The sequence below is a fragment of the Micromys minutus genome, assembly GCF_963924665.1.
Source record: "Micromys minutus genome assembly, chromosome: 1".
NCBI classification, from domain to species: Eukaryota; Metazoa; Chordata; class Mammalia; order Rodentia; family Muridae; genus Micromys; species Micromys minutus.
This window is the reverse complement of record NC_137969.1, coordinates 142,909,330-142,921,597: the sequence shown is the minus strand read 5'-3', so window position 1 is coordinate 142,921,597 and position 12,268 is coordinate 142,909,330. Positions and strand designations below refer to the sequence as shown.

Sequence of the window (12,268 nt, the reverse complement as noted above, 5' to 3'; positions counted from 1 at the left end):
GAAAAGATTGTCAACCAAAGTTTATACTTTACCATCTGTTGTGTGAGAATGTGCCCATGGAACTGAAAGCAGATCTTGGGGACCGGTATTCAGCATTTGAATACATATTAGCACCAAGCCTACCCCAACACAGTAGCATCTTCTTCTCCATCTTGCTTGCTGTCCATGTGTATGCTCATCTTTTCTGTCTGTGCTAGCAAGAGTACAGTTACTTACATTCATCTATATACCTAATGATGCTGTGTTTTAGATGCTACTGCCATACTGAATGCTTTGTATATTTATGTGTCAATACAAATGGATTTATGATGTCAGTACTATTTCTAATCTTTATTATAATGATAGTGAGATTGAAACAGAGGGGTGGTAAGTGGTTCTTCCAAAAGCATAGGATCCAGACCTGGTTAGCTAAGTACCGTGCTGCCTTACTGTACTGAATCTTTTCTCTTTTGTTCCCAGAACAGATCCACAAGATAGATCCCATTTTTTTTATTAATCTCTTTGTCTCATTAAGCACAATAAATACTCTAGTATTAAACAGGCAACCACAGAATTCACCCCAACAAGCAGAATAGTTACAGTAATCACTATCTAATTAAGTTCAGAATAATAAACAGAAAAAATATTCATAGTAGAGAATTCTGGCTAAACAAAATTTAATTAATGTTCAGACTGTTTCTCTACCGTGTTTCTGGAAAGGACATAACATGTTTGGGGCTTTTAAGAATGGCACTTTGTTCCCATTGCAACATAGATATTGATTTAATTTGGATCCTCAATTTTTTATATGTTCCACATAGACATGGTCCTCAGGGTTATCAGTGACATTTTAATATGCATGACATCTGTGCCTGCCTCACCGAGCTTCCTTCTCTGTTTTGAAAGAGAAGATTATTGTGATTCCTCCTCTACTGATTTTATTCTCTCTTTACATGATAATGTGTTTAACTTAATGGATGACTAGAATTATATTGTTCTTGCAATTAAAATCCTTCAGGCATCTGATGTGTGGCCCTGAAGACACACAGCCATTCAAGTCATGTTCTTGTAGAGAGTTAATAAGCTGAGTCTCATCATTAGGGATTATTAAAGAAAGCGTATTGCAATTGTACAAAACAACTGGCTATATTTCAAGAATAGTAAAGACTTAACGATGGAGTTTGGGAGATTATTTCTGCTGGCAGAAGCTGAGGAGACAGATATTAGATGAACCACATGGCCCCTGACTGGTAAAGCCTTGCTGGAAGGAACTTTACAAGGACAGTGTCAAGTTTTTAATATTGTCTGCATAGTATCTTCTATAACTTAGAAAACATGCATGTGTCACAAACTATAATTTGGACAGTAAATGAGATGATTAATCATTTAGATACTCAGATTTCTTACAACTTTTTATGGGCTATAAAGTTTCCAATTTATTTATTTTTACACTCAAGATTTTATTCCCCTCCCGGTCCACCCTCCTACTGTTACACATCCCATACCTCCTTCCTACCACGCCTGTCTCCAGGAGAATGTCCCTACTCTACCCTCCTGCCACCCATGCCAGAACTCTAAACTTCCTGGGGCCTCCAGTCTCTTGAGGGTTAGGTGTATCTTCTCAGACTGAACCCAGAACCAAGAGATCTCTGCTGTACATGAGTTAGGGACCTCATATCAGCTGCCTGGTTGGTGATCCAGTGTTTGAGAGATCTCAGGTCCAGGTCAGTTGAGACTGCTGGTCTACTTCTAGGGTCACCCTTCTCCTCAGCTTCCTTCAGCTTCTCCCTAATTCAACCACAAGGTCAGCAGCTTCTGTCCATTGGTTGGGTGCAGATATCTGCATCTGAGTCTTTCAGCTGCGTGTGGTGTTTTTCAGGGCAGTCATGATAAGTCCCTTTTGTGACCTCAGTAATGGTGTCAGGCCTTGGGCCCTCCCTTTAAGCTGCAGAGCTGATAGTCTCTCCTATGTGTGTGTTTCTGCCCCTGCAGAAAGTTTCTCACTGAGCTCCATAAACACTCGTGCTAGTCACTTCTGATCACCACTGTGGTTATTTAAGCTATTCTCACATGGCAGTATGAGCATTTTCTCACCCCTACCCCACAAATTCACGGGTACTGCTTAACAGGTTTTAGTATTTATTACACATAAGTTCTGAGAAAATAGGCCTCTCTATTCACTTTTAAATGGTAACACCTATTATGGTGCCTGGCACATCGTGCATGTGCAGATGTTTATTAAAGGAATGCACTAGTGAATATTCAGATGCCTACCATTAGTAAGTGGCTAAACAAAATTCGTCTTCTGATCCAGGATTCCAGTATACAAAATATGGATGCCGAAGAAAAAGCGACAGCAAGATGGTTCACCGCAGCTTCTGTGAGGTCAATAAAAAGCCGAAACCTATCCGACGCATGTGCAACATTCAGGAGTGCACACACCCGCTGTAAGCGAGTAATCACACGGCCCTGCTGCCACGGTGGGGAAGGGGATGCCTGTAAAGTTCTGTGTAATCCAAAGCTTTTGATTTACCTGTTTAGTCAATCATATGGCTAGGGCAAGGATTGTTTAAAGCTGTGGTCCTCTGCTTTTCTCTACATTCCTACTCCTAAAATACAAACATTTTTTTAGCTGTTTTGTTTATTTTGGTATCTGATTATCACCCATTTTCATCTAAGTGCTGCCATCTTAGTGTTGACTGTCCAGAGAGTGGCAGGCTACATTTTAATGTTGAGTTCTTCCAAAGATCGAGCATTCCACTACACTCTCTATAGACCACACTCAACTTTTTTTCTCTTGGTTTTAACAACACAGACTTAATTCACTGACAGTGGCATCTAGGGTGATTGTCACATGTGTCACAGCAGGTGAGTCATACTGTAAGAGCAGACTATAGCTACCTTTCTTATAAAACCGTTTGTCTTGAAGACCAATCACATCAATATTAAACACTCTAACTTACTGGTTTCAGAGTTCTGCCTCAGCCCGCCTTTCACAGACCTTTCTTCCTGGGTGTCCCGAGTCAGTCACATCTTATTCTTGGTTCATTCATCCATTGCAAGAGGTGGTGGTCTCTGTAGGAACTTAAAGAAGGACAAAGAAAAGTGTATATCGATATGACCGTAGATACTTAGGAAAAGCATCTGAGAGGTTAGTGTACAATTCTGACACACGCCTTGTTTCTACTTTAACCTGTGAATTCTGGGAGATACACATATAGGTAGGCATTTCTCTTTTCCCCCAGAATTTGAAGTATCTGTTCATTTTTTTGGCTAGACTCCAGAATTATTGAAAACTAATGGTCATTTTGATTATCAGTTCTATAGGACATATTTTTCTTATCTTTCTAAGTTCTTAAAGCCTTGTTGTCATCAGAAGGCAACTTCCCAGTGATGAAAGGGTCCAGCAGAAACATCATTTCTAGTGTACTGTGTACTTATAGGCTCAACTGAATGGCAAGTAACTGCACTCAGGGTGCACAAACACCTGTTGATGATGTTCAATGGAGGTGATTACTATATATTTACACTCAGGCACTTGGCTCTTCTGCATGGTGCTCACTTGTAAATGTCTTCCCAGTTTTGAAATGCATGCTGACTGCACTGTTGTTAGCTACATGAATTATGTTTCTTGGTAGGTCAGTCAACCAGTTTCTCTCAAGGCAGCTGAGGGAGTCCTACAAAGGACTACATCTCCACATACTGTTCTGTCCACTACCGCCCTTGCCCCTTACATGCTGTTTATAGGCCATGTGCTTCTTGGGTTTTTCTTTCAGGCTTTTCTCTCTTCCATCTGGTTAGTCTGTATGGGTACACTAGAGGCATACAGACTATTTGACCCTTCTATTATTACGAAGTCCCAACTCCAAGCATATTGATACCTTAGTATGCTTTGCTATTAGTAGTTTAAGAATGACCTAGTCTGTCAAAATGAAACATGTTGCTTAGAATAAGGAATTGTTTGTTTTTAATTTTGGATATTTTGAATGTATTTTTTTTTCTGATTTTACTAGATATATTTTATCTTGTGCACATCTGTGAAGGCCTCCATTGTAACTTTAATGAAAGAGACATGTCTTATGAGATAATGTAACCATGGCATTAACCCACTGTCGGTGACGTTAGATTTGGGAATGTTCCATGGGGCAGGGGTAGGTTTGAACATTAGTCTCAGGAAATGTGTTCTTATTAGGTGCATTTAAAGAGGTGCTTCTATTAAGGTCTGCATATATGAACTTTCTCTCAAACTCACTAAGCTACAGTAATAGTGAAAGCTAGAATGTGGAAGCAGTGATGTTAATCCCTGTGGTGTTCAAAACCAAAGCTTCGGGAGGCGGGAAGGATGCTCTCCGTCTCCTCCACTGCTCCCTCTTGCTCCCACAGCTGGGCAGCTGAAGAATGGGAACACTGCAGCAGAAGCTGCGGCAGCTCTGGGTACCAGCTGCGCACCGTGCGCTGCCTCCAGCCACTCCAGGATGGTACCAACCGCTCGGTGCACAGCAAGTACTGCCTGGGAGACCGTCCTGAGAGCCGGCGGCCCTGTAACAGAATTCCCTGCCCAGCCCAGTGGAAAACGGGGCCCTGGAATGAGGTGAGGTGTTTGTTAGTATGCAGCGTGTGTAAAGGGGTTAGGGAAAAATTCATACTTTAAGAATAGGTGGTAGGGACAAACTGTGATTAGGTGTGTGGTAACCACAGAGACATCTGAAAGGCCCTGAATCTTCTGAGAACATAGTGACTTCCTCTTACATAAGCTGTACCCCACCCTAGACATCAGTAACCCTGCCCACCCACCCATCCCCCATCCCTTTTAATCTATCCTCATCCTAGCTGGTAAAGCAAACTTTCTGTGTTCCAAAGCATGCTAGTTTGAGACTGTTCCTTCTTGTTCTTCCCTGCCTCTGGTCCAACCATATCTTTCTCCCTCACCAAGGCTCACCACCACCATCCAAACTCCTCACTCACTACCTTGTGATCCCCTCTACCAAGGTTTTAAAGGACAGGGACCAGGCTCTCTCTAGACGCTTACTCGGGACAGAGCATTGTGAAGCCCGTCTTAGTCTGTTCCTGCTCTCAGTCCAATGACAGTGTGCCTTGCTTCCTCAGCGCATAGTCACAGCCTAGAGCCAAATGGAATTTGGTGACTTGCTGGATCTTTGTTTCGTTGTCTACATTACCACCTCTTCTTGATATTTCTAAGGACTCAAAATAAGGTGGCTTATAGAAAGACAAAACATCAAAAAGGCAGGGACAGAGGACCAGTTGTCCACAGGGGATAATAATGGAGAAATACCCATTCCCCTTAGACACCTGGACCTGAGCTTCCCCCAATCTCAACACTACAGAAGCTTCTCAGCTTAGTTTGGAGGTTCTTGTCAGTAAATTGTGCTCTGTCAGAAAATTGGGGGCTGCCTACCTGGCAAAGAAGCCAAGTTATAAGTTCAGGATTATCTGGTCTCAGAATCTCTGTGCAGATCTCTCCTATAGAGAGTTCCAGAGTTGGCAAGTGGTGTATGTGTTGGGGGTGGGGTGAGATTCTGGGAGCAAGCATTTGCCTCGGCTCTGTAAAATCAACATCTGTAATTGCAGCCTTTGTCTCTGTAGTGTTCAGTGACCTGCGGTGAGGGGACAGAGGTGAGACAGGTTCTCTGTAGGACTGGAGACCACTGTGATGGTGAAAAGCCTGAGTCCATCAGAGCCTGCCAGCTGCCTCCCTGTAATGGTAAGAGCAGTACTAATCATTCTTAACATTGTAATATTGTTGAATCTCAGAAATTCCTCTCAGCATAAGGTCTGGAATTTGCATTTGCTTACCAAGAAATAGTCAAATGAAGACATCTTTGGAAATAATAGTCTGAGCATGCTATTTGAAATAGGGCCAGCATCACTGAGTTACAAAAAAAACAGTACATTGGGGATACTGGGCGGGGCTGTGTCAGACATAGGTAGCTTCATCCAATGTGAGTTTCTGTCGGAGGCTACATTTTTCTCTATCCTTTACTTTTATAACTTGCAGAACTATAGTTAGATTATTACAGCAGGCTTTGAGATACTTTACTGGAATTATTTAGACATACAGAAATTAAATGTGACTTTAACAAAACCTTAAGATCCTTTCTAATAACTGTCCATGCATATAAAGTTTGATTCCAAAATAGACACCTTGTACATAGGGTGACTTCTGACTTCAAAACAGACATCTTGTACATATGCCAAAATCCAGCAGTTGCCGGAGTAACCAAACTAGATGTATTTTGAAAGTAGAATGTTTGTTGATTGATTTAAAATCTGAGCTGGGGAGCTGACTCATTGGGTAAGGTACATGCTGCAGGAGTGTGTGGACCTGAGTTCAGGCCCTGGGCACCCCTGATGGCAGCACATACCTGTAGTCATAGCTCTGGGGAGGCAAAGACCCTGTTCCACCTGATAGGACAATGGGGAAAGACGCCTGGCATTTGCTTATCTCCTGGCCACTGCCCCTCTCTCCTTACCCTCATTGCTGTGCATCTGGTGAAACTCGAGACTAAAGAGATGGGATTTTTTTCCTCTGCATCTAAACCCAAAAGTGATATTAAACTCTGAAATTCTCCCTCTCTTTTCCTAAGAAACTTGGCAAGTTCTTCAAATAGCTTTGTATTTTTGACATTTTGGACTTCCAGATTTTAGGTATTGTAAACAGCTATATCTGAAATGGCAAAACCTGGAGAGCAAGTTTGGAGGTTTGAAAGGGGGAGCACACATACCCGCATACCCTTGACTAGAGACCACTCCTCCTTTGTTTGGGAAACCTCATCCTCTTTGACCAAGAGTGCACCTATAGGAGGCATTCACATGGAGTGGTGAGGGAGGAAGGGGGAGACCTACCTAGACAGTCAGATCAGCCACATGAGCCTGGTGATCAATGGGGTGACAGACATCGAAGCCAGTTCCCCTCACACCCCTTCTCTTGGGCTTTCTTTCTCAACCTAAGTTGTCCAATTTATGTTATAGTTTTTGTTTCATTTTATTATTATTTTTTTTAATGAATGAACAAGTGAATTGGTGAATGTGAATGAATGCAACCCTAGCCACTAGTGTAGTAGAATTCAAGTAACTCTACTCAAATCATCCTGCCGGTGGCGCTTTCCTTGTTACCACCCCAGTGTTCTGGGTTCCTGAATGAAACCGCAGAGCCAGGCCTCCTCCTAACCTCCACATGGCTGATGTACTTTCAAATGATCCCAGCTCATCCCTTACTAAAACCTGTATTTCATTTTGGCTACCCCAGACCTGTAGCCCTCCTGGGCCGTGATCTCCAACTCTTACATGATGGCTAGGTTCTCTCTTCTGCACCTCTCAGACCCAGTGCATCCTTCCTCCTCCCTAGCTCCTGGGATCCTAAAAGTCCCACCTCTGTCTCCCTGCCCAGCCATTGGCCAATCAAAAACAACTGTGGAGGCAGGGACCTGTGAAGTCTGTCGTAATTTTTCAGACCCAATATAATATAATACAAGCATTAGCCCAAACCACAACACACTAGGGTAAAGGTTAACAGGTAAATTGTTACTTATACCTACCAAAAGAGGAAAAATTAATAAACTACTCAAGGACAGCCTCTCGTTCAGGAGTAGTTGACCATCATATGATGGTCTCCACAGTCATTTTCTTGTTGGGGTGTGTGTGTGTGTGTGTGTGTGTGTGTGTGTGTGTGTGTGTGTGTGTGTTTGTGTGTGTCCGTCCAAGCACAGGGTTACACTTGGTGGATTTTTTTTTTTCTTAAGTTTGTTTGTAAGTTTACTTTATTTTCTTGGTTTGGGGGAGTTTTTGTGTTGTATTGGGTTTTGTTTCTTTTTGAGAAAGAACTTAAAGTTGCATTGGAAAGACTTGGGAAAGGGGGAAGATTATGAACATGATATATATAAATTTAAAAACTGTTTTAAATAATAAAAGAGAATAAGATAAAAATAATAAAAAGTGAAAAGTTAATATTTGCCATAGATTTTTATCACTAATTAATGTTGAATATTTTCTGTAACTATTAATACAACTGCTTTTCTCTTGTACAATAATTATAGTAATTAATTTTAAAATAATTTTTTTAATGAAAAAGAGAAAGAAGAAATTCTAAAAACCAAAATGGACACAAGAGGGAGACATAGGACTTCTCTATTCAGCTGTTTCCTTTGGAGCATGATAGTCAATCTAGAACTCAAAGGGAGAAAATAGGAAGGAGCAAACCATGCCCAACTAGATGCTCTAAACTTCCTGTTACTGCATTAATTTGCCCATATGTGCTTATCACTGTCAGAGCAGAATACCTAGGTAAACTCTGTTGATTTTCCCAGCTCGAATAGGTACATATGGCTACCTGTCAGCACACATCTACTTGTTCCTTTTTGGTGATAGTGTGTGAGATACTATAAAACCAATGTACTAAGGAGACATTATTTGTGTTGTTGGTGTGCCTGTGATTGTTTCAGGAGCTTCACTGACCTGAGTTCTATGTCTAAAGCCAACTTTGGGAATTCTAGTTTGACAATTTTCTATGTTATTTCAGCCAAACCAGGAGGGTAGCCCTCAGTCACAAACTACAGACTCAAATGGATCACCGTGTGAGGTCTGACATAAAGTTCCTTTCCCATAGTCCTTAGAAACGGCATGAGAAGGCGGCAGAGTTCCCATTACCTTAATGACTGATTTTGTCACATGATTATATATGGCTATAATACTCACTTGCCTTTAAGGACTGCTCATCTGTGACTATAAAAGTATCTTTCACTCCTTCTGAGGGGCCGTCAGTCACTCTGCAGTGACAGGTGCTTCCATTAGAATAAAAGTTTCCTCTCTGCCTTTCTCTCATGCACAGAGGATGTCAGTAGCAGGTTAATGTGTGATGGAGAAAACGAATGTCTGTGAGGAAGACTCCCTCAGCAGAGGTCATAGCCTCAGCCAGTCAGAGCAGCTTGTTTATTGTTAGATAGGCAGACAAAAATACAGTTCGCAAGCAAACAACTGAAATGTTGACGTTAAAAGAAAAATCTCACAAATCTTCAGTCACCAGTGACACCACCTCGCTTATCAAGCACATGCTGTTTAAACTCCATGTAATGCAGTCGGCGCATATGTGTCAAGACAGCATGACTAGTGGCTTGGGAGGTGGACATGGAATGACATGTGAAACAAGAAAGTAGCTTGCTGTTGACGTCACCAGCTGACCCTCTTAAAAACTCTCAAACATCCTTTAGAGTTACAGAACAGATCCGTTACCTTGGAGAGTGTTAATGCATAATGATGGCCTATGAGTGCCATAATTCTTCACTTCCTAAATACCCAGGACCACATTTGTCTCTATAAATATCCCGGTCCATATGTATAAACATAAAATACTGTCAGTTCCATAAAATTAAATGTAAAACATATGACTTACTTAGGACAAGGTTGACATATTTTATAGAGCTGTTCTGTTTTCTTTTTTCCTCTTTTTTAAAAACTTGGATATATTTTATTTATATTTCAAATGTCATCCCCTCTCCTGCTTTCCCCTCCATAAACTCCCTATCCCAACCCACCCCATCTCTGCTTCTATAAGAGTGTTCCGCACCCACCCACCCACTCATTCCCCACCTTGACAGTCCCCTACACTGGGGCACTAAACCTTGGCAACACTAATGGTTTCTCCTCCCATTAATGCCCAACGAAGCCATCCTCTGCTACATATGCAGCTGGAACCACTGGTCTGTCCATGTGAACTCTGGTTGGTGGTTTAGTCCCTGGGAGCTCTGGTTGGTTGGTATTGTTGTTCTTATGGGTCTGTCAACTCCTTCAGTCCTTTCTCTAACTCCTCCATAGTGGTTGGCTGTGAGCATCTGCCTCTGTATTTGTCATGATCTGGCAGAGCCTCTCAGGAGACAGCCAAGGAATATCCAGTAGTAAACATGAAACTTGCTTTCACACCAGCAAAAAAATTGCACTTTATTCAAAGGGATCATTGTTTTCTTTGCTAAAATGTTATGATTTAATTGTTTATAAACGCAGTGTTTAATATTTATTTTAATTGTGCATTGAGAACCATTGTAGAGGCAAATTATTAGAAAGGCAAACTTCAATATTACACAATTAAAAATGCTTCCCCCCCCACCCTGTCTTCAGAATAAACCCAATTTTTCTCTGTCAGTAATCAGATAGACATCTCAGTTTTGTCTCAGAGAAGACAGCATTGACCTCAGGGGTCTGACAGCTTCTGTTGGAGGCAGTAAGACAGTCATCATCCAAGTGTGCTGTAGACACGGGGCTGCTTAGTTTAACCAGTGCAGTGGGACTTGCTTAGAATCTCAGCCCTACAGAGGCAAACCCGGATAATGCAGCAAAGTCTTGCCTTAAAAAATTAAAAGTCAAAACAAAATCCATTACAGTATATCCATCCTGCTGTTGATATTAATCTTTATTTTTAATTTATGTTTTTGCAGATGAGCCATGTTTGGGTGACAAGTCCATATTCTGTCAAATGGAGGTGCTAGCAAGATACTGCTCCATACCAGGGTATAACAAGTTGTGCTGTGAGTCATGTAGCAAGCGCAGTGGTACCCTGCCACCACCATACCTTCAAGAAGCTGCTGAGATCCACAGTGATGCTATCTTTGGCCCTAGTGACCTCCCGAGGTCCCTGGTGATGCCTACAGCCTTCCTCCCTTACAACTCAGGGACCCGTGCCGAGAAGAAATCTTTGAGTAGCATCTCTTCCATGGCAAATTCCAATGCATATGCTGCTTTCAGACCCAGCAGCAGCGCTAGGGCCGACTCCCCCCGGAAGAAAGCACAAGAGGACGGAAGAAAGACTCTGGTGTCAGTACCATCCTCCTCATCCTCAAAGACTGATCAGCTTCAGTCCCCCTCCCCTGCTCTCAGTGATTCAGGTGCTTCTCCCCAGACAAGAATCCCAAAGAGAGATGGAAAGAGTATTAGCAGGAGACATCCGATCAGGTCAGCCGCCTCAGAGAGATGAGGAAGCAGACTAGTGGAGCCAGAAGTCGAAGGGAAACCTGGACAGCCTCCCTCCCTGCATGGTGCATACAGCTTGTTAAAAGGCAGTACTCTCCACAAAAGGTTTACTCGTGCCCTCTGTACATGGAAGGTCAGGAAGTGCTGGTTCACTTTTTAGTTACTTCCATCCTCCTCCTGTTCCTCATCAACTTGTTTACCAGAATCCTTTGGAAGAAAGCACCAAAGACTGTTTTCAGAAGGAAAGAGCCCAGCTGCAGTGGCCCCTGGCTGCCAGCAGGCTGGAAACTAAGGCAAGAGGCTGTCTGCCAGTTCCAGGACGGCCAGGAACATCTCTCCCCAAAACACAGAGAAAGAAACAGAAAGGGTCTCTTTCTTAGGAAGAGACTGGAGCCAATTGCGCATATCAGCTGATTTTTTAAAAAAGTTACAATACGAATAAACTAAGCAAATGCCAGTGGTTTATGCTTCAGGAAATTTTGGAAATAATTCTTAGACTTGCATTCCTATTTATCTGTATTAGAAATACTGTATGAGCAAATTCACAACTGTTGTGTAAATACTGTACATTGCAGAAATCAGTATTATTTTAAAAGATGTTCTCAAATGATTGTTTACCGTCTTACATTTCTGGATGTTCTAGGGTGCCTGTCACTGAGTATTGCCTTACGTGACATTCCATGAGTTGGTTTCAAAGCAGAATAGGATGAAGTTGGGGTTACAGCTCCTGACACCATAAAGAGGGTTTGCCATTTGTTATCTGTCAACACTGCAGATGTGCAGGTGACTCGTTTAATCTACTTCCCTCCATTCTTTCAACGAAGGGAACAGGACGGGTGTCCTCTGTGCATTTGTGCACACGGGCTGCAGTGGCTAAGCGTGTACAAGACGGAGCCCAGCCTTCTTGCCATCACATCAGAGGGCAGTGTGGTGAGGCTCGGCTCCCCATGGTGCTATGGGTTGTACTTGATAGACGGTGATCCTCACAGATGTGTGTTCCTTCGCAGCTGAGAAGAGTTTCATCCGGCTAGAACCGACACGTGAGGACATCCGTGCTTTGAAAGCAAGTCCGAGGAAGAGTCTTTGTCATGGTTGAGTTATTTATTTTCTGCATGGTCCATATCTAAACGTTCCCAGTCACAATGCGTTGGACTGCAGCGTCACGCTGGTTATTTTGTCAGGGACCAACGTGCTCACACAAAGCCAGAGGTGCTCCCTCCAGGGACTGGATGTATAGTACTTGTACATAGGACACAGATCTGAAGATATTTATTTTAAGAGTTGATTTTTCCCTCAATAGTCTTTTTATTGT

General features: G+C 42.4%; 1 protein-coding gene across 2 annotated transcripts in view; it reads left to right on the top strand.

The window, feature by feature from the left end:
- Positions 1-10,960, top strand: part of ADAMTS3 (ADAM metallopeptidase with thrombospondin type 1 motif 3) — a gene marked incomplete at both ends in the record, with an annotated part of 217,544 nt that extends 206,584 nt beyond the window's left edge. For both annotated transcript variants that reach the window (XM_080920591.1, XM_080920590.1), the window contains 4 exons: positions 2,294-2,426; positions 4,363-4,570; positions 5,584-5,701; positions 10,425-10,960. In XM_080920591.1, the coding sequence (XP_080776717.1) occupies positions 2,294-2,426; positions 4,363-4,570; positions 5,584-5,701; positions 10,425-10,960 (995 nt within the window). The remainder of the gene's footprint in view (positions 1-2,293; positions 2,427-4,362; positions 4,571-5,583; positions 5,702-10,424) is intronic.
- Between the last annotated feature and the right edge of the window lie 1,308 nt (positions 10,961-12,268).